General features: G+C 41.6%; 1 protein-coding gene across 1 annotated transcript; it reads right to left on the minus strand.

The window, feature by feature from the left end:
• Positions 1–380: 380 nt before the first annotated feature.
• CRTAP (cartilage associated protein) lies at positions 381–22,873 on the minus strand. Its single transcript, XM_064444030.1, has 7 exons — positions 22,313–22,873; positions 18,610–18,759; positions 17,820–17,991; positions 15,138–15,266; positions 13,422–13,567; positions 10,884–10,967; positions 381–1,114 (listed from the first exon to the last, which is right to left on the minus strand). Exons 1-7 carry the CDS (start codon positions 22,742–22,744, stop codon positions 1,055–1,057), a joined length of 1,173 nt encoding a protein of 390 aa, XP_064300100.1. The 5' UTR covers positions 22,745–22,873; the 3' UTR covers positions 381–1,054.
• Between the last annotated feature and the right edge of the window lie 264 nt (positions 22,874–23,137).

Here is a 23,137-nt window from a genome sequence, read left to right on the forward strand (position 1 = left end):
GATGAAAGCCTGGAACCTCCTCTGAGGTCAATGGGATTTCTGCCCTTCAGTACTATTGTGCACTAATTCACTACTCATCTCTAACACAGTATTTTGGGCCTTCAAAGTACCCCTGTATAGGACTCTGCCGTATGGTTAATAAAAATTAAGGAATTCGCATACAAATATTTTTCATGATTCCACTTAAAATTGCCTTAGTCTCCACCTGTACTTAATTTTGGATGAAAACTAGGAAGGCAATCCCACAAGATAAAAAAAATAACATGCAAACTGTTTTCTACATAAAAGAATATTAAATACATTGACCATCGTTATTTTATAAAAGATTGGCCCCACCTCACACAGCATCGACAAGTTGCTTCAACAGAAAGAGTAAGAACTGGTAGGAAGACGGAATTATTTATTATTCAGTTCTAAGTGGCCTCAGTATCACATCATGGAATTTCATTTAGTTTTTAAGGAAGAGCAACACTGCTTACAGAATTCTTTAGGCAATTTTTAGATGATCACTAGTTGTGCTTTGTTAATCATCTTATTTCAGCTATTTAAATGTATCTTAACATCTTTCGGGTGCACTGGGATTCAGTATCACTTTATTCATCATCACAGAAAAAGACATACATAAATAATACAATACATAGCTCAGAAAGTCTAGAGGAACTGTTATGTCTTCCACAGTTCATAATCTGACAAAAGTTCTTCAGAATTTAGCTGTACTGTTATAACTTAGTAGAACAGCAATGAAATGAGGAACCTTAGTGTTAACCCAGAAAATACTAATAGTCCGCTTTGTTGTGTTTGTGTAAACTAGAGAAAGCTCAAGAGGAAAACCCATATGCACCGATTCTGTAAAGGCACAGTGAAAAGCCATGCTCACGGAAAAGTCAGTGCAGCGTGGAAGTGATCTTTCAGGAGTGCATCTTGTGACATAAGGTGGAGATTAAAGGAGCAGCTTTGAGGTATATCTAACTGGAACTACAAGTGACCAAAAACAATAGTAAGGAGCAATGGTGAGTCTTCACTTTCGTAAAATACTTTGTGGTGCTTTCACTCATCAGGATTCCTTCTTTTCCTCTACTTCTAACAGCTCATCAAGGAATTCCACAACTTCACCCTAGAAAGGATTAGATTTAACAGAAACAAGTTAACCTGGTACTGCAAAATCAGTGGAAAATTTTAAGCATTGTAATCAAAACATAAACTGTAATAATAGATGTCTAAGCATTTTTTAACACAGAAGCTAGCACAACAAGCCTATAAAATGGAAGTAAATTGCCCATACAGGGGTAGCACAAGTACTTGCAGTGACATACAGACCTTAAAAGAAGGCAATGTTACACTTCATAGTAAATCCTTTTGTACTTTTTCAGGTATTTAAACAATGAAATCCTCAAACTTAGAAATTAGAAGCATAAATGTTTAAAGCACCTGTTAAATTAGGAAATTGTTAAAATACCATAAAACATTAAAGAACTTTAGAAAGCTCTAAAATTTGTTTTATGTCCTCTGTTACACCCTTCAACACACACGTTCTCCATTTTCAACCACAAATCTTCACATGCCATGCTTCAATGCAGCAAAAATGTAAAGAACGAGAGATACTAGAATGTTTTCTATACTGGAAACAAGTATGTTGGGTTTAGATCAGACCAGAAAATATTATATTTACAAGCTCCACTCTGCTAATACAGGGTACCAACACAACATAACAATCAGCTTGCTTTATTTAAACTATGCCTGACATAGTTATATGTCATATACCATAGTCAAATATCTTCCCGCAGTCAAGCCCGAGTCCTTTGGGATGGTAACAGCCCCACCAGCTGGAATTTACGGCCTTGTCAACCAAGCTACAGTAACAGCTAAAACCTGTTGTGATCACTTGCAGCCCAAGGTAACACCTTCACTAGTGAAAAGCAGGTAGCTAACAGCAAATGCACAGCAGCATCTCAGACTACTCAAAACTGACTGTAGCAGCCCATCTGCTGGCACCCTCAGAAATACTAGTATTTCCTGTTTTGCCTTCCACACACAGCCCAGAAACAATGCTGCCTGAGATGGGAGACCCCGGAGGGACACCTGTGCAAAGTTTCACTTTTTCATGCAACTCAAATACTGAGCTGTAGGAGAGATGTGGATGCTCAACGATACATTTCCAACCTTTTATTCTAACAACTACAATGATCTGTTAAACTGTTTTAATTTAACAGTGTTTTTTAAACTTTCCTGTCCTTCCTTCCTTGACATAAACCTAAAAACCTTTCAGAAAGAGGTCTTCAGATGCCATTTAGATTTTTTCAAAACAAATTGTCACTTTCTTATAGAAAAATATTCTGCTGGAAAATCTGATCAGCTTTTACTCACTCTCATGCTTAAACTAATGAGAATTTATAACAGTTATGTTAAAAGCAAGTCTTCCTTGCTTGGATGCTCATTCTCCCTCTTCCCTTCACCCTCCATTCCAAGTCTTTGTGAACTGTATTAAGCTTCTGAGTCTGCTTGACGAAGGCTGCAACAATACTTCACAATCCTAATTAAATTTTAAGCACATTTCTGTCTAGAAAGGTATTCCTTAGGAAGACAGCACCTGCCAGACACATGCAGTTGGAGACTCAAAATTTTAGTTTTCTGCTCTGGGGAGGAAAGGCCACTAAAACCTCTGTCAGTGAAAAGTATAAGAGGAAATAGAGAATTTTTGTCTATTTTGAATACAACAATTGTATTATGGATATGATGATTAAACATGTTAAAGTCGTATTTTTCAGAAGTGTGATTAGCAAGGAGGGAAATAATGGGAACCAAGCAAATAACAATAAAAGTGGGAGGAAAGCTGGCTGAAATAACTGCTGCTCTGGTCCCCTGCTTCACAGTTCCATCTTAAGACTGTTGAGTTTTTGCAGCTATGAAGTGGTTTTAGAAAGACCTGAAGGATGGCAATTTATAACACCTAAGTATCCAATTCAATAAAAACACAACAAAAAATACCAGCACTTTCATATTCCCTACTTGTCCTCCTGGTTGCAGGAAATCTGGCAACTGGAAAACAGGAATTTGACATTTCTGCACGTTTTCCTTTGTTAGAAGTATTTTGATTGCCTAAGGAGCCTAATCGTGGTAGGAACTCATTACCACTTCACAAATGCACATGAAGAAAATAGGCGCTAGGTCCAACAGTCACTACGCAAGCAGTTGAAAGTTACAGAAACAGAGGCACAGAGGACTTCATGTCAAGTTTTATAGCACAGCTCCTAAAACTGTGGGCACAAGCATTTGGGTGCCTCCTGAAAGACTACAGACAGGCAGGTCCTGTTAACTAAGAACAAAGTAATGAGACTCGGAATACAGGTATCTACTATGGTGGTCCCAGATATAATTCAGGCTGATTCTTTTACACCTCGGGAACATGGTTTTATGAAAGAATATCAGATATTAAAAAAGATTTCTCTCCTTGCTCTACCTGCAAAGACAACCCTCAAAAGGCAGGAGTCTAAGAGGTAGGATGAAAGGCATAAGCATCTATTCTATGATGTGACTGGATGACCCAGAATTAAGTATAAGGAGGACACGGGGATTTCAATATTGTACCTTTGGTAACTCAACCATATGGGAACTTAATTCATGTCATTGTCACGCTCATCAGTAAGGTAGGATATGTCAGAAGACAAAGAAGACAAAGAAGATCCAGGCAGAATTCAGGTTTTTTTCTTCTGGTATGTTTTCAAATCCAGAAACATATAAGAAGCCCAAGCTTTAAATGGAAAATGATATTTAAAAGCAACAGTATTTGAAAAAAAAATTTACTAAAATCTGAAATCTCCAGTGCCTGAAATTGATATCCAAAGGAAAGTATGAAAGAAGCTTTTGCCATCTAATGAGAAGTACTGGGGAATGAGAGGTTCAATTATGGCAAAAATATAGAAATAGTTGCAGAAACAATGTATGTACAGAAAATAGGCTGTAATGCAACTGAATAATTGCCTGGATGTTGGTTATTTTTGAAAAGGCAAAACCTCCAGATTACAGTTAAAGACAACCAAAACCCGTAGTTCAAATATTTTTGCCTGCGCTTTCACAGTCAGAATATAAAACATTTGCAAGTTTCCCATACTGTGGTTGGCAGCCTAATGCAAAGGTGATAATGCTACGTCAGAGGAGGTGATCACATTGTCACACCAGCAGCTATGACCAGATTGATCACCCTCCTTGCCCCATTAGCGCTCACTTGACACCGCATCAGGCATTTTGCATGACTGAAGTCAGCAACTATTTCACAGGTGTTCATTCCAGGGAAAAAGCCTCCTGCCTGCTGGTATCTAACAACTTCATGCTGGCCTGCAGACCTGGAGTCTGAAAATGGTTCTCTGATACTATTCAAGCATTCAGTGTGACAGAGTTCCTCCTGTTATCTGGTATGCTCTTTGGCTCCTATGTACCTTAATAGCAAGGACAGAAAATTTTACATGCAAAGTCAGCTGCAAATCCACAATTCTTTCTGCTGCCAGCTATGAGAGGGGACAACAGCCACCCAGTTCTAATGCAGGTTACATAAATATGCTGCTCAGACACAGTGCTGATGTAAATCAGACTTGAGCAATATACAGCCCAAAGTGTGACGTAGCTGTCTGGCTGGTAGCTAGTAAATCCGTACGTGAAAACTGACTAAGCTGGGGGAGGAGAAGGGTTTGCCGCCAGACCAGTACATGCCTGATAGTTAGGCAGCCAACGACTGGAAAGTACGCACATGTGGACTGCTTGGTCAGCCACAGTGAAGCACATCCTCGGTAGCAAGCTGGCCTTTGGTCCACAGTCCCTGCCTCCTGGTTTGCACTGGAGGGCAGGTACGCACTGCAGGTACAACAGGTCTGCTGGCACCCCATGACCTCCCTCCCTGAGCTACCAACCTCTTCCCTCTCCCAGTCCAGGGACAGTCAGTGGAAAGTGGGAGTGAGAGAATGGATGTATGGGAACAGATGGGACAGGTATAGCCTGAAATATGGGAAGCATGATATTGAACAGCAGCAGGGGAATGCTCCCAGTCTGGTGTGAGCCGTAGGAAGAATCAGAGAAGCTGATCTGATCAACTGGAGCCTCTAATTATCTGTCGGATATGTAAACTGAACACCCTTGGCTTAGGTTAACAATGGAACAGAGGCACAAACAGAAAGAACAAGTTTGTACCACAGTACATAATTCAAGGAGCTTTTACAGAGGGTACGTGAGTAGGTGGATTATAATAAAAAATAATTTTAAAACAGAGTTCTTGGTCAATTCTGAATAAGCTAACCCAGGCTAGTGAGACTGGTGCACTATTATAAGTGAAGCTAGAACATTTGAAAAAATAAGTCCTAAAACAGAGAAAAATGTAGAACTTCTCACTTACTACCGCAAGCTGAGTGTCCAAGACCAAGGTACACATTGGGCCAGGGATTGTTGCTGGCCCTTCCTCATGCAATATTAAATGCTGTATTCATATACACAAAACACAACCTTTTAAAAGAAACATCTATACTTAGGAGACTTCAAGCCAGCTATTAAAACAAACAGCAAAGAGGAAAAGCTACCAATACATAGCTCAGTTATGGCCCACTTGAAACTGATGGTCCAGCACCAACTTTTCTTTTGACAGCAGCATTTAAAAATAGTAGTGAACAGTAGCAGTTGTGCTGACCACCGACAGACCCAGTGGCTTTGCCTCTGGTTGCTAAGACTAAGCACTGCCTTCTGTGTAGCAAATATTAATCATTCATGGGTCCTTGCCTCCACCTACAATCTGTTTTGTCCCTTCTCAGTGTGGACTGGAAAAGTTCTGGGAAAAAAATAACTTTCTTGCAATAACCCATACTTTCCATGCAGATCTGCTGATGGCCTTTTCTGTGGGGATTCCATATGCAGTGGGATAGCCTGTTCTTTAGGGAAGTAACAGAGAATATTAAAATAACAGTGTCCTAGAATGGATCAAGAACTACAGAAAAATATTATTATTAAGGCCTTTATCCTAACTCATCCAACAAACTGAGCCTTAAGAGACAATACACAGAGCAAGAAGAACTGGCTGGATCTTTGTTTCCTTATAATCTATGACCTAAAAGGAAAATATTTACCCAACAAAATGTCCCCCAGCTGTCCTTCAGAGCAAAAATTCAGATTTTTCTAAAGTTCAAAGATCTTAATGACTGGAAACTTTACTACAGTGAGAGTAACAGATTTTGTTCCTTTATGTATTGGGTGTAGATGGCAAAGTTGTAGTAGCGGGAGGGTTTGCAGTGGTGGCCTCCATGAGGAGAGTTAAGGTTGCCCTGTAACTAATGAGTAACACCCCTGTAACTGCCCCAGTAACTGATTTGAGTAACTCTTGGGAGTAGTGACAAGGAGTTAGATTCATGAAAGTCAGCAGATTTTGTTCAAGGATGAACAACCAGCTAGCAAGAGAGCAGACAAAGGTTTGACATGGCTGACTGTGGAGGATATGTGCTCTGTAGGCCTGATAGAGCCTGCAAGCACACACCACACAGCCCACTGGCCAGCAATGTTTTTTGGGGGAATGACATTATTTTGGGATAACAGTAAAGCATGTGTCAATGAGTAGCTCAGCCTGAAAGGTTTATTCAGCCTTTGACCAAGAAAAAGTTCCTTGATCTAACCTTCAGTTGAAATGCGTGAGTTCACTGTAACCACCTCAAAGCCCTCCCAGATCCTCCACAAGCAGCACAGACCAGGCTGGACATTCCTTGCATTCTAGCAGGGGAAAAAAAAATCCCTCAATTCTTCGTGCAGAAAAATTATGTGGCCCTTAGCTTGTTTATTTTTCAGATACTTAGTCCACAGTGTGACCCACTATCACATGCTTTTAGGGTTTTTTTTTAATATTAAAAGAGCTTAGTTGTTCTTTACATGTTTGTTAACTTCCTTTCTCAAATGTTTTTCCATTCCATTTTTTGATAATATATTCTGAACGTGTAACTGTTCTCTTCCCATACACTATAGGAGACTGCAGTACACTGCAGTTATTACAATAGTATTTTACTGTAATCCAATAAAAGTGCTTTCCTCTTAACATTTTTATAATGCCTATAAAACATGAGTCAGCCTAGTTTCAGAGCAACTTCAACATCACTCCCATTGCACTTAAAACAGAAGCCTTCTAGTGGCTTTGTTTCTGAGCTCCCTTGGCTGCTTTATGCTGCACTCATCTTAAAAAAAGCTGGGCAGGTAAAAATTCCTTCTAATGTCAGTACCTGCAACTTGGGGACATCCTGCCATTTAAGCCCAACCACGCTTGCAGCTTCCCATGGTAGGTGGTTTAAATGGAAGGAGGAACACCTTTGCCCAAGATACACATCCAACTGTAAAGAAGCACGAGGGGAAAGCAGGAAGTGTCTGGAGAGCCAGCCACACAGGCAGTATCTCCACTAGGAAACAATGATGAAAACATATTTTCTTTTTTCTGTAAAGAAATGTATGCTGAACAGGGACCATAACTATGCCAATTAGCTGCCAACCCTGTCTGAAATAGATGCCACCCACCAGCTCTTCCCAGTGTAGCGGTGCTGTTGTAGCCGTGTTGGTCTGAGGTCACAGGCAGGGCAGGGTTTACAGGTCTGCATTTACAACTTGCTGTTATGAGCACACTTCTATAAATCATTTGAACGTATGCAAAAAGTGAGTTAATAAAGCTGAAAGTATGTTGTTAGCAATTCCTGAACAGAAAAAGAGGCTGAATTCAGATTATTATTTGCTGTCAGTAGTCCACTGGGCTCTCATGCTTTGATGCTATTCTTTCTGTATGTTCTCTTTCCACCAGTCACAGCAGTTCGACACTTAATTCTCTTTTGCATCACATTTAGGAATAGAGCATTTGAATTTCATCTACTGCACAAATGGACACACACATTATATACAAATAAAAAGAATAAGATGCCAAAAAAGTGGGTCAAACCTGCCAAGAGTTTTTCACCTACTGATTAATTACTGAAAAAAAAAAAAAATCACATTGTGGGATCATCCCAGCCAAACGCTTGTGGTTCTTATGTAATTTAGAACAGCTACGTAGCTATCCCTGAAAAAAAAAATATTCCTCAAAAGCACTGATTTTATGGGCCAGAAACATGTCTCTTACAATTAGTGTAGCGCTGTAGTTGTATCTACACTAGCTGAGCATCTGGCTCTTAACGGCATTTCAGTTTGCTATTTAAATCTGTGCAATACTAGAAGTTGTATCTATTATAGCCTTTATGCATTACACATCTGAACAGAAATCAAAAAGCTTGACTACCCATGGCCAATTAAGATGACAACACTGTGTAATGTTGTTTTAACTTCACTGTGGAAAACTGTAAGGATATTTAATAATAATTACTTTTAAGAAAAAGTAATTTGTAGCTAGTTGGCACTAATATTCTCTGTCACCTCTACTGTGTTAAATGTTTGAACTTGGATTTTTCATTTCCTTGTGGAAAAACATTAATAAAGTAACACGAACAGGACAGTATTTCTTGTAGTGACATATGCAAAAATCATTACTGCATGTTCCAGCCTCTGCAATTACTGCAATGTATTATTGGAAGAACCCACATGTTCTCACTCACTTTGCTAATGGGATTTAAAAAGACACATGGATGATCTGGGATACAGGAGCACTAAGAAGTCTGAATAAAGTGAGATTCTCCACTTGGGAATAATGACATATTCACATAGGAAGAGATCCTTTTGCCACATTGATCCTTTTGCTTCACCCATGGACTGAGAATGATTTTTTTCTGCAGATTCTATTATGGGCTTGTTGGCCCACAAGCAGCTTCACAGACAGCAAACATGGACCACAGAAACTCACAAAAGGTATGGCCTAAGAAGCACATGGTTTAAATAAACAGAGTGCATTGAAAAAGAGGTTGCCTCCACCCTTAACAATTTTTAATAAAGCTTTTACTCTAACACCTTATCTGGGTTTTTCATCAGTTTTCATCGTTCCTGTATAATATACTTTTCTATCCATGCCAGGAGAAATATTAAAAAAAAAATTCCACTTACACTACCAGGTCCTGCCCATATAGCAGAAACTGCAAGGTAGCAATTTTACCTTTGTGCTATTCCTGCCCTGTCTGGACTCCCTGGAAGGCTCCTGCAGCCAAAGAGAAGTTCTGGTAGCCAGGGATTTATGAGTTCCCTACCAAAGGCCAGAGCCAAGCCAGAGGCATGGACAGCCTCCAGCCCTCCCAGGTTCTTCAGCTTCAGCCCTAGTAAGTGAGGGCACAGAAGCCCTTCAGCATTTCCTTGGGAGAGAAGAAGGATAACTTTCCTAATACGATGACAGTGTGGGATAGGGATATCTGTGGCATGACTAGGCCCAGTAATTTTGGTTGTTTAACCCAAATATATAATCCAGTGTAATGTGACTTCCTTGACACTTCCACAAAAGTTTAATTAACGTTTCCACTGTACTTCCCTCCTGCAGATTGTAAGGTCATTTATAACTGCACTGGTGAAATGGGCTACAGGAATAAACGCCAGCAAATAAATGCTTGTTTATTCTATACACAGTGCTTAAGTTGAAGACTGTGTCTCTAATCCCTTCTTGTAACAACATAAGGGGAAAACCCTTACAATGGACTGCTTCTCCCCTTCCTTAAGTACTCATCCCAGTGTTTTGAAGCAGCAGATGTGACAGAAGTTAAAAAACAAATTAAGTTTATGCCTAACGTAAGAAAACATTCTGCATTCATGCATAAGAAAACATTGTGTAAAACACAAACCAACAAGGGAATATAAAAAAGTGCTCAAGTATTTCCCACCCTGATGAAAACCCTACAGACCAGTCCTCATCTAAGCTTAATCTTACAATGAGCATATGAAACTGTCTTCCATAGAATTTTATCACAATGGAAAGTTTTTTTAAAGTCTGGTAACCTTGCAATGGAATTTTATGTATAGAGTTGTTTTCAGGTCACTAGCATACCGAAGGCAGAACAGACATGTTATTAATTCTCCACTATAAAATATTATCTCTCCCTACGTGCTGGATAACATAAAAATTGCAGAAGAGATTTCATTTTTTAACATCAGCCATCTTTCTTTTTCCTAATTAAAAAAGACCTCAGCAGTGCTCATTACAAGTACCCTGCCCCATGCCATAAGTGAACACAGCTCTTTGCCAATGCCAGCAATGAACTATTCCATCATTTGAAGATTTTTTAAACCTTTAAATGAAAGGTTCTGAAAACAAAGCAAAACGAAAGGCAACCCAAAGCCTTCATGATTTATACTTTAATTTCAGATGTGGGAGACAAAGAAATGCCCTTTCAACAACTTAACTGCTTTTCTTGCACAAAAAAATCCACTTTACATATTTCTAGTCTAATAGTAGTCATTATATGTTATTTGGCCATGAATTCCAGCCATTTAAGAAGCAAGACTCAGTGACCAAAATGTTATTGTGCAGAAAAAAAATACCAGATAACAAGACTTCCTTTTGACAAAAATTACAATTTAGGTGGTTACTTCTCAACAAAATTATAAGGGTCTTTAAACCTAATTTAAACAACATCTCAGAAAAACAAAACAGAAAAACGTTGGGTTTAAATATATATACTACTTCTCTGCCCCCTGGTGTTACAGCTTGCAAAATGGATTTTCTTTTTTTTTTTTGTGGGCTGAGTACATTATATTTACCTTTGTGTTAATACTGCCCAATTTTTTTTAACGGTATGTGATGTTCTTTGGGTTTTTTTCTTGTATTCCATTTACAAAAGAAAAATTTATCATAAATTGGTCACTGTTACAAGAAGATTTTTCCGTATTACCTAAATCCTGGAATTCCATCTAGGTATCACCTCCACTTTAACGTGATTGCTGTTTTTTTACCACAATTTCCTTTCTAGAAAACTCACCTCATCATCATCCATCAGATGTTCCTTTGCGAATTCATACATTTCCAACTGGAGTGTGGTTATGTTGTGGTATCGAACCGCCTCCTATTGAAAAACAGAATTTCTATGTTACTTTAGGATAGCAAGAAGGGAGCGTCATCACATGTCACCTGAAACTATTCCAGTGAAGTCAGACCCATATTTAGTAGAAGGTAGATCCTGTCAGGGGGGCATTAAAGTGTTCAAGAAAGGAAAGAGCAGAACATCAAGCAATGGATCCAATGTCTTCTGTGGATCTTTCTAAGCACAGGCTCCATCAGTGTGAGAAGAACAAAACACTCTCCTCGTTCTCATGTTTCAAAGCATTGGCGAGTCTCAGAATAAGGAATGAGACTGCCAGAGCTGAGCAGCAGCCTGTGCCTGCATTCCAGTGGGCTTTGGACGTGGAAAGCCTCTGTCTCCCTGTGCGCTGGCTTATGGCGGCAGGCAGTTCTGGGAAAAAGAGACACTAAGCTATTTTGCATGATAATGACTCACCACCCCAGCCTGCGTCTGGGCTAGGGAAATTCTGCACGGTCACCCACCTGTCCCTCCTCACCTCCCCCGGTGATTGCCTGGACAGCAGAGTTTTGCTCAGTCACCTACTCTCATATTTGTGAACACCAACAGTAATCTATTTTGATTATCCCGTTTAACTCTTTTTGGGGAAGAAAATAGACTTCCCCTTTCACAACAACGTCTAAAGCTTAGTGCCACAGCCAAATGCTGCTGTCACCCCATTACCACTTTGTGAAAATAAACCAGAAGCATTTTGGTTTTCACAGCAAATGATTAGGACAGCAAGTGATTAGGCTAGCAAGCAACTTCTGTTCATAGTTACATGGATCAAAGTACAAGGAAATACAGCTATGTGCATTTAATATTTTATATTTAAAAACTAAATTATCTGTAGTCCCCACCTCCTGAGAAATTATCAATGAAACATTCAGAGCTAATGTGCAGGGCCCTTGTTCTGTCTTCTCTGCACACATACGCCAAATCTGTCTGTGGTTTGCAGTTTTATACTGTTGCTACCCCTCATTCCCACCACCGTCAAACATTGTCTCTAGTGTGCATATAAAGCACAGTTCTGTTCCCAAAAGCAGTGACAAAGGAGCAGTCCCTTTCCCCTGTGAGTTCAGACTCACTGCTGCTGCCCAAAAGAACTGAATACATTTTCGCTGTCTTCTCTCTCAGCTGGCCCTGCGGGGCAGGCCTGGGTTTCCAGTGTGCAGATAAGGTGTGTGGCACATAACAGCTGTCCACAACCAAAAAACACTGAACACAAATTAAGTGGTATTTTTGACTTGAGCTGGCTGGTCTGAGAGGATGGAAAATGTAATTATCAAATCAGTGCAACGTGTAAGGTGCATATGTGAACTGCTCTGCAGTGTTGCTACAGACAAAGCCAGTCACCTAGGCCCTGCATATATGTACTGAGCTTAATGCAGCATTAAGAATCAAGGGATATGCCTTTGTGCCAGCACAGGTCTCGGTGACTGAGGTGTCTGAAGGAGCAATATGGGAAAGGTAACTGGAATGTTACCCTGTGGGGTGCCTGCTGTTTCTTCAGCTAGGTTAACTTAAATGACTCTTCGACATGGAAGTCATGCCGTAAGAGAAACAGAAGGTGCTAAATTTAATTTGTGGAACATGTATTGCTAATAACTAGCTACTTGTACAGCACATACCCCTGATGCCTAAGAAGTCATTCAGGTGACACAAAGCAGTTAATTCAGTTGCATGATGTAAATCCTGGGAACAAGAAATGACAGAAAATCCAACTTGATTTTCAAAGTCGAAGCTGCAGGACCCCAGAAACACAGCAAACGTGCTTTAATATGTAAAATTTCCTTGGACATGGAAATTTAAGAACAGCCTAAAACCACATTTTTAGTCACTTGTCAAAGCCAGATCACAATCATTGCTGGATGGACTAATGTTTACCGTGGGTTCTTTGCAGCAAGCATTCTAACTGAGATAATTAGGTGCAATATTATCGTGAGCCTTTTGCCATCACCACCCACCCAACTATGTTCTAAACTGAGTAAGCTGGGGTTATCATATCTGGACACATTTCAATGAACACAGAACCTGAAATAACAAGCAGGTGGGCAATTACATGTTGGCAAATAATAACTAATTGACATAAGCCCAAATGTCACTGGAGTGATCTTTTCATCAGGAGATTTCAGGGGCCAGCTGCTTTACTTATCGAGGCAGATAAAAATATGAATATACATAAGTGGCAGACAAGTACTGTGAATTTACTCATCATGATATCATCTCATATCTAATTGTAGTGTATTTCAACACAAAGGGAGGAACTAAAATGACGTTCACTGCCTACATTACATAGTATATCTCCGTGTAGAACTTACTGTTTTATTAATGTTGTACAGAATGTGTTTTATTAACCCCAGAACCAATAGATAACCCCTGTTTTCACAACCTCTGATCCAGTGAGTTTCAGGGAAATACCTGAATTTGTCTAGAACACATTTTAAGTAATTCACCTACCGATCTGGGCTGAAAATCCTCTTCTTTAAGTCCCCATTTGTCTCTGTGGTACTGATAATAGACCATGTTCTGTTTCATTACTTCATCTTTCTGGTCAAACAGAAGGTAACTCGCAGCACAAGAAGCTGCATTCTTCATGTCATTCACTAATTAATAAACACAAACACAGAAAAATCCAGATAAGGTAAATGAACAAATTCCTACTACTATCTAAGCTCTGAAAAACTCACATGGAAGCAGGACCCATTTTCTACCTCCCCACCAGCTGGACAGAAAAAAATTGCTTCCCAGACAGCATATAGTATTTTTGTGTTCTGAAACAGGTAAGGCCACGATTCAGAAACAGAGACTTACCTCTGATGGTTTTCTATGAAAATCCTAACCAAATGTCCCTCCCAGGTATCCCAATATCAGTAAGGTGTCATCCCACAGCTTAGTGATCCCGTTGGGGCATTTATTAAAAAACAAACAAACAAATCAATCCCCCCCTTTGTACTAGAATTGACAAAGGGGGAAGAGTCAATGTGTAAAACATGTAGTCAAACAACATAAGTAAAAATCATTAATGGCTTGATTCTACATGGCTGGATGTGTCTTCCCTTTGGTGTTGGAGCCTACAGGAGTAGCTGTAAGGGCTACATGTGTTCTTTACAGTAAAAGTAGTTCCTCAAGAAACCACAAAATTCACTGAATGATCTAACTATCAAATGTGTAATCACTCAGTACCAGAACAGTACAATTTCTGTTAAGTGATCCTCTCTTTCTTCAAAACCCATTTAGCCCCATGTACCCCATTTTAACAGGATGATAAGAATCTACTAGGAAAAAGTGAATGGTATGAAATACTCTGTAGGTGTGTCTGTGGTAGAAATTCTGAATAATAAATTGAAAATTGAGTATTTATTCAACAGAATAAATGGTATTATGTTAAATGTGTTGCCTTGAAGTCACAATTTTCCTTCTCTCTAACTGAATAAGTCAAGAAGTTTTTTCTTAAACTTCTTGTTAGAGCTATACATTCAGCTGCTTAACAACCATGTGGGCCCAACTGCTTGACCACCATGGCTTTTTGGCACAGACCATGGTTTTTTGTACACTGGTGGACAACATGGGTCTGTGTCATTGCACGTGTTCCAGTGTAAAAAGAAGTGGCTGACACTGTTTACCCTAACATGTTATCAGTTACTTCAAAAAGGCAGAACAGTTGGTGTATCATTTAAACATCATGCTCATACATGATGAGCAATCATCGTTTATGTGAAACTCTGAAAAGCGTAAGCAACTTGTGCTGGCAGTAGGTATAAAAAGAATGAAAGGAAGTGAGGGATCAGATCACGCTTACTCTGTAACTGCCTCACTTTTCCAACACCCAAGTGGAGACCAGTCACAACCATGCATAACTTAAAACAGAGGGGCCTGCCCTGGGCAAAATCCAGCCCTTATGGGACTTGTGTTCAGCAATTTATTTTGTCATGGACAATTTTATGAGCACGGGCTCTATACATAACATTTGTCTCCCATGTCTGTTAACTATGGTTACACATGGAGAAAAAAATGCCAGGCAGCTCAGACTTTCTGTCCCAGAACAGGTTTAAATGCATATTCTGGAGGCCACTATTTACATTCTAAAGCGTTATAACTGGAGGAAAAAGATTCTGAATGGAAACCGTCCCACATCACCCCATTGTTATTTAAGCATATTAAATCCCTACTTACGTTTATAATAAGCAAACTGCAAGTAATGGTACATGGTGGCCACAAATTTCTCAACAACAAAGCCTCCTATAATGGGTGTCAGATTACTCTCGCACTGCACTTTGCACGCAAGGACTTCAATGTAATGATCTAGAGGGAAGAAAACAACAACACAAGATATGGATAGCACACAGTGAATTGTTATAACCCCTCCCATTAGCTACCTGTTAAAATTTGGCCTTATAATGGTCTCTTGAGTCTTGTGCACCTAGATCTTGCTACTTGGAAGTACTGAGCATCTACAGTCCATCTGAAATGCATACGAAGTACTGGTACTCAGCACTTCTGTAAAAATCCTGTGGTCTGGACTTGAAATGTATCAAAGCTGTAATTCCAGAGAACTAAGCGGTTATGTTTCACTGACACCTACAGGCAGTCTGTGGTAGTAGGTTTTATATACAGTGTTATGGAGTATCGCTTTATTTCCTAATGGTGAACTTAACAGTGCTTTTTTTATTTTATTTTGAGAGCCTTTGCAATTTCAGTAAATTATTGCATGAATAAGGTTCACATACTGCTGAGTACAACTATGTCACAGAGAAATACAGCAGGTGATTCCAAAACAAACCTCCAGAGATGGCTGCATTTTGTGTCTGCAGTTTGGATGTTCTAAAAGAGAAGACAGACATGAATATGCTGCGCACTACAGAACAACCTTCAGCCAGAAATGTTTACTTTCACAGGCTTACCCGGTCTACAAGATTGGTACAATGGGATAGGACTACAGGTGATCTTATCTTGAAGAAAATACATTCTGAGAAAACCTTCCACCAAAGAACAGAAGAACTGGAAGAATTTAAAGAGTTTTCAGGATATATCACATTATAAAACACTGAACAAAAATATTTTAAAGCCTTAGCTTCCCTGTTAGCCACATTTGGCAGGTGAAAGCAAGTTGTCTAAGTTTGTGCAGCAGGTCTCTGACCACGGCAAAAGAAGCGCGAAGACCCCTTCCCCTGTTTTCTTCCTGACAACTCCTAACTTGAACAACACTGAAGCTAAAAATGATTGGCCAAATGAAATTACCAGACCCGTCTTTAACAAGAGCAGTGCAGTCTTGAAACTGCTTGAACTGAACACAGTAGTGCTCAATTCCAGCCAGCACTTAAAGCCAGAGATTGAAGTTCCTCAGTGAAGCAATCCCATGTAACGAGGACAGCTGGCTTCCAAACATAACGCATTGCTCAGGGATGAATACGTACCTAGTGCAATCACCAAATAATTCTGGTGAACATTTTTTGCTACATCTACTTTCTGTAGTAAAAACCTTGGAAGAGGATGTGTCTCCCTGAGCAAGAGCACGCACAGTTCAGCCCAGGCAGTGCAAGTAAATTTGAATTTTCTTTTCTCAAGAACAAAATACTTCAAACACATGCACATGGCCGTGATAACATCATGCAGTAACTCCTATCTTTCCTTCTCACCACTGCTGCTGGAATTGTGCTCTCATTCCAAGGAGGAAGAGGAAAAATGACAGCAAGTGCCAATCACAGCTGTCTCTGTACAGTACACAGACACTGTACTCTCTACAGTCGCTTGAGGGTTATCCTGATGTCAGGGCTCTGACCCACTGGGGAAGAAAGTCTGTGTTTCTTGCTTTATCGCCTGTGATTTGACCTTCACTCCTTATCCGCTGTCCTGGGCACCTGCCTGCTTTGCCCAAGAGTAAAACAAGGCTTGCAGAATAGCCTGCAACAGCTATTCCATGTCAGCTGTACTGGTGGATACCAGTTCCACACTGTGAGAAACTGCAGAGCTGTTCTTGTACTTTACATTTACGTATCAACATATTTCATAAGTTTCCCCTCACCAACACATCTGATGGCTTTAGGACAAAAATCTGGGCTGGTTATCCTTCTGGCAACTTAGAAATCCTGTTGTATTTTTTGTGCTTTTAAGTTTATGAAAAATGTAGGCGTTCTCCACACAAATATTGCCAGCAGCACTGAGCCCAGAGCACCAGCAAAATTACTTGTTTCTTTTGCTACCAAAGACCACAGGAAATGAGTATGTGCCATTCTGAGAACAATCACACATACACACAAAAAAAAAAACAACAAGAAAATATTTTTCTTTGCAAAGCAATGGATTTTATTTTTAAGCAACCCACTAAAGAAAAAGAAATCTTATCTGCTAGCAAAACTCTGTTGTAGGAAAGATGAAAAAATAGGCAACAGAAACTTGTCATATTCATGAGAAAGCAGATGGGTATGACCAGTGATACACAAACCACAAAGCAGATTGTGAAGACAGGCTAACCACTGAGCCTCAAAGGCGGCCAAACTGATATTGAAATTACGGTCAAGAGATCCGTCTAGATAACGACTGATAGCTGGTTGGAGTACTTGCTATTACTTACACATCTATTTTATTCTGACACACAACTCCCACATTAGTGTACGAACTCTCTGTTCTGAGTTTTTTGACAGCCCTCATTTATGTTACTAAAAAGAAAAAAAAAGTAAACCAGAATTCAAGCAGTTTTCAGTGAATCTAATAAACTCATATTGACCCAAACTGAGCAGGGAGCACCATGTGCATTTCATGCTGCAATGTGAGGAACTGGACTTTGGTAGCCGATGCCATGGAAAAAACAAAATGCACTTTTGGGACATCTTTCCTTACTGTTCCCTAACTACTCACCTGCAATGGAGAGATAGAAGTCTTTAAAATCTTTGATCTCTCGGGAGCCTTCACAGGCTGCTGTACAGTCATCATAGGCTTTGAAGAAATCAGGAATAGCCAGTTCCATGTCCGAGATGGATGTTCTCCAATTGTCACCGTTGTATGCTCTCACAGCCCTGACAAAGAGATTCTGAAAAATTGGCAGGAATGAGAACCATAGATTGGTTGATCTATGGAAAGCTGTGTGTAAACTCAAAAAGAGTAAATTATGTCTCTGCATTTCTGGATTACTATATAAGCTGTTAGCCAATTAATATGAGGACAACAAATACAGATGACTAATAGAATTATGTACTCTGATCTCTAGGACATATCTGGCAAAATCTATTTCAGATCAACAGAAAAACCTGCTGGACAGATGGAACAGTGTGATTCTGAAGCACAGGTTTTGGTAGAAGTTTTCAGTGGAATCTTAATCCCAAATGTCTGATTTATTGTAAGCTGTGCCACTACAATACTTGTGAATTTGAATAACTCTATGCACCTGCTTACCTCCAGTAGTGACCTGCACGTATCAGCTTTCAGGTGTGCCTCTGTCTATGATTTACTGTGACTTATGGAACAGTTAAAAGCACAAGAGGTGGGAATTACTGAATGCACCAAGAAGGCAGAACAGAGACGATGAAGGAAGACAGCAAGAGGGAAACAAGAACTGAGAACACATAAGCAAATGAGATCCTTGAATCTCACCCATTAAGAGAAGAAATAGAACAGTTCCAAAAGACCAGACTCTGAATAAGAAGCATACCTCGTAAGGTTTTGTCTCCAAGTCTTTAATATGCTCCTCAGCATCAGGTATGCTCTTATAGTAGGCCATATTTCTTTGCATCATTTCATCATCTGGATGCTTCAGAAGAAAGGTGTGAGCTGCTGCAATAGCTTTTGGAAGGTTATTAGCCTAAACAGGGATGGGGAAAAGAGGAAGGAGGGGAAAAAAGGTTAATTGGAAAATAAACTTCAAAGCTTCTCAGTTGTTGTCAATGAACTTTCCTGCAGCCTCTATATTCCCAATCTTATTTCTACTGAAACCACAGTCTCAGCAGACACAATGGTACAATAAAGCTTACAGAATTCTTCTGTTTTACTACCATCTGAATCACTAGCAACATTTATTGGGTTTTTAAAATGTTATTGTAAAAATCTATTATTGGTGCAAATAGCATAGATTTTTCCCCTTCCCCCTCCCCTCCTCATAAAGCTGACTGTTGCTCCTGTGTGGGATTAATCTCACAGCGATTACTAATGCTAACCTATGGATACAGGGCAGGAGTCATCACTTACCACGTTTACTTGGTGTTTATATCGCTCATTTGCCTAGCAGCACATAAGACAATATTACAATAAACTATCTTCCTGATGGCATTACAAAGTTAGAGCAAACAGCAGGGACTTGCTCAATAATTGTGTCCTAAGGTACTATGTGATTCTCTGCACCCATTTTAAAACTAACTTTAAACCCAGTTAGAGTTGCTTTGTGAAGTGTGTATTCCTCACTTACAACTGCATGTGCCAAATACGTATGTACTTCTGTGCGCATGCATTTATATTTTTTATTTTATGTATCTACATGTATTTTTAGAAACTCTATAGTGTACATGCACATATTTAGGATGAGTGAGAAAGAAAGTACAAGTCTTAAATATTTGTGAAATGTTAAGAACTTTTCCCTTGTAAGCCAAGATCCATATCAACCTATTCAGCGTACTGATGCGTAGGTGATACAGAGCTCCACCTTCCATCTGAAGTAGTTTATAGAAGTGAACGTATAAAACTATGAGCAACAATCACAACCACATATGCACTCTTCTGCTTGTATCTATAAAATGGTACCATTTCATTTCAGAAAGAATCTTGAAAAACAGCTACATTAAAGAAAGACTTCAGCCCTAACACGAGCTTTTGCTGCTGTGCCGCTATACATGTCCCGGCACTGGAACTCCGCCAGCTGCCCTTCCTGGCTGTCCCAAAACTATGCGCTCCCCCTCAGCCCAGACAGTGCTAAAAACCAACAGGAAATCTCAGCTGCACTTTCGTCAAATGCCTGGTTTCTTTTGTGCTTTATGCTTTAACCCTATTTGTTGGTAGGCTGACAGATCTCTCGTTTTTGCTTAGTCCATAATCCACTCTTGGTTTCAATTTTCACCATTAAAAAAAAAAACCCAAAAGGCTTTGTACAAACACATTCCTAAGTGGACTCAGTGGCTACAAGAAAGCTCCCTCCAGAGGAGCAAGCAGCAGCACAGAAATATCTCCTCCCACGACCAAAGACGTGGCAAAATTTCACTGCTGAACCCACCTGAATAAACACATGCTTAGTCTAAAAAACGACATAAAGCATTTCCCTCCACCTTCTTCCTATATTATAAATGCTGTGGTGGGGTGGGGGAGTGGGGGAAGTGGCATCCCTTTCTTCAGAAAACCAGCAACCAGGAAGAAGTCCTTTGTACAGAGGAGTCTGTACCTCTAGAAGGCCCATTCAGAACTCCCCCAATGAGTGATAAAAGCTCAGAGCTGGACTACAGTCTAATAAGACAGAAAATGTAAACAACTGACACTAAAAGCAAAACCACTGAACTGTGCCGCACAAACCTACTGCAAATGTGACTGAAAACCAGTTGAAAGGGAGAGGGAGGGATTTCTCCCATTTCCCTCTCACATTCCTACCTGCCAGTTACTTAACTGTATCAGAAACAGTAGGTAGGAATGATTTTTGCTGTGATCCATATGTTGCAAACTTTGTACGTGCCACAGAGGGGGAATGAATAGCTAAAGTAAGACAAGAAATGGAAACGTTTGTAGTGATGTCATTTTGGTATCCATACATGGCTTTGAGAATGCAAGGCGTGCCTGCCCACTCTGTCATTCAAAAGAAATGTCTCCTGTTTGATACCTTCTGTTCTGTGTGTGCGGAGGCTTTATATATAAAGTTAGGTCCTTCCGTACGGTCTTGGGGATGGCTTTGAATGCACAAAATTATGCCAGTGTGATACTGTGCATGTGGATACTGTTCCTGCTTGATGAGAACATATTTCCCTGCATCTGTTTGTGTAATTTTGGAAAAACATTGAATATTTTCCTGAGAAAACAGCACTCTTACAAATCAGACACAGCAACAGTTAAGAAGATGTGTGTTTTCAAGCAGCAGCCTTGAAAAGAATGCACAAGTGTACAACCCTATATAATGTATACTGCGATATGTTGGGAGTGAATCCCTAGCAGAGAAACAATCTAACCAGAGTTCAGCTTCTTTTCTCCCCACACAGGCACCCCATTTATTTGAAACGCAAATAACTGCAGTATCTGAAGGGATGGCATGAGGGATGGACCTTAATTTAGAGAACAGAAGATGAAGATGAGAAGGAGGGAGAAAATCATCAATCAGATCCTGGAGAGAAAGATAACCAGCAGCTAGAAAAATGGGATGAAATCTGTTGAAAGAGGTGTTGTGTCCCCAGCCTTGGCTGACCCAAGAGCAAAAGGTAAATACCATTCCAGGGCCAGCATTAGTGTCACGCTTCAGCAGCCAGTTTTCACCTTCTTCCTTCCCGCGGACTGGAGTTCTGCAGGCATCAGGCTATCTGCAAGTCACAGGCTGGGAGTTGCTGCACTTGAAAGGACTGGACCAGGAGAGAGCAAGCAAGGAAGATGGACACGCTGAGGGAGAGGAAGCAGCGAAGAGCGCTTGCAATACCAGAGTGGTGACACGAAGGGACTGAAAAAGGTGTCAGAGAAGGTTAGAAGTAAGGCGGAAGGAAAGATGAGAGGGGCAGGGGCAGGAACAGCACAACTACAGGACAAGGAGGCAGTGTCCCATGGCTGAGGGTTTGGGAAGAACTGGAGGGTTCTTGGGGGACTCCTTGGGGGAGCCCAAGAGAACTTGGGCTAAACGAGGTGTTGTGCTGGATGAGTTGTGGAAAATCTGGTGAAGAGTGAACTGGCTGGTCCTATGTGGGCAAGCAGGGGGAAAGACAAGGTACACTGTGGTTCCACTGTTGATCACACAAGGTGGGTGGGAGGAGGGGGCTGAAAGACTTACTGGGGAGAAGATGATGATGTGCAGGGTTGTTCCAACCACAGAGGGGAAAAAATGGCAGGTGGGGTGGATGCCAATTGGCAGCTAAACTGGTGTGGAGGCGATAGGGAACGACGCTACAGCCCAGAGTAACTTGCTCTGAGGACCCGGCGAAAGGTCAGCACAAAGGGAGGCTTTTGAGCACTGAGCACACAGGGCACATGCGGCCACCAAGGCTGCGCAGCGACACGCCAAGCTGTGCCCCTCCGCTACGACACCTCCGTGGGTCGCCAATAGGCTTGGCTTGCCTTGGCTGGAGGGTGACACCGCACCAGGCAAGACTTTGGGGAGCCAAGACTGGGGGTGGAGGGGGAGCAGAGGCAGAGGAGGGTAGAGAGATTGGACGGGAGGGGGGAAGGAATGAAGTGCCGGGCCTCACCTTGAAGTAAGCGAACTGCAGGTACTTGTAGGGCTCACGGCGCTGGAAGTCCTCCAGCAGGTCGCGGCCGGGCTGGGCCTGTCGGAAGGCGGGCAGCCCCTGCTTGCAGCGCCGCAGGCACTGGGCCCGCCGCAGCACCCCAGCCAGGAGGTGCAGCTCGGCCAGCGCTCCCCCTCCGGCGGCGGGGGGCTGCCCGGCGGCGCTGCAGTTGCGGTGGCAGAAGGCCTCGCTGTCCCGCAGCAGGCGGTAGAGCCGCATGCTGACCTCCAGGTAGTTGACGCTTTCGGGCCAGTTCTCGGTGCTGTACTGGTCCAGGCCGTAGCGGTAAGCGGACTCGAGCGGCATGAGCTCGTCCCGCGGGAAGCTGCGGAAGCTGTAGCGCTCGTACTGTGCCCCCGCCGCCGCCAGCAACGCCGCCAGCGCCAGCCACATGGCTGCGCCTTCGGCCGCCAGCCCGGCCACCACGTCGCCGACCCGGGAAGAGGAGAGGGGAGAGATGGGGAGCGGTGGGGCCGGAGGAGGTAGCGGGCCGGGGGGCGGGAAAAGCGGGGCCGGCCCCGCCCCGGGGCGGGAGTGCACGGTCGTAGTGGGAAAGCGGGTCCACCCGTGAGGTGCCTGGCCCTGGAAGCTGAGCAGAGCCCGGCTCGGTTACCACCGGGGTGGGTGCTTGCGTACGGATGTCCCTTTTTTGCCTCTGCCCCTTTCCGTTTTGGCGTGTTCCCTTTTCCCCTCTTGCCCTGGATTTTGTCGTCCTCCTTCTAAAGCCTCCTAGCACACGATGTAGGAATTGGCCGCATGGTGGGAACGGGTGTAGGGCCACCTCCC

This window comes from Phalacrocorax carbo, chromosome 2 (genome assembly GCF_963921805.1).
Source record: "Phalacrocorax carbo chromosome 2, bPhaCar2.1, whole genome shotgun sequence".
In the NCBI taxonomy this organism is placed as follows: domain Eukaryota; kingdom Metazoa; phylum Chordata; class Aves; order Suliformes; family Phalacrocoracidae; genus Phalacrocorax; species Phalacrocorax carbo.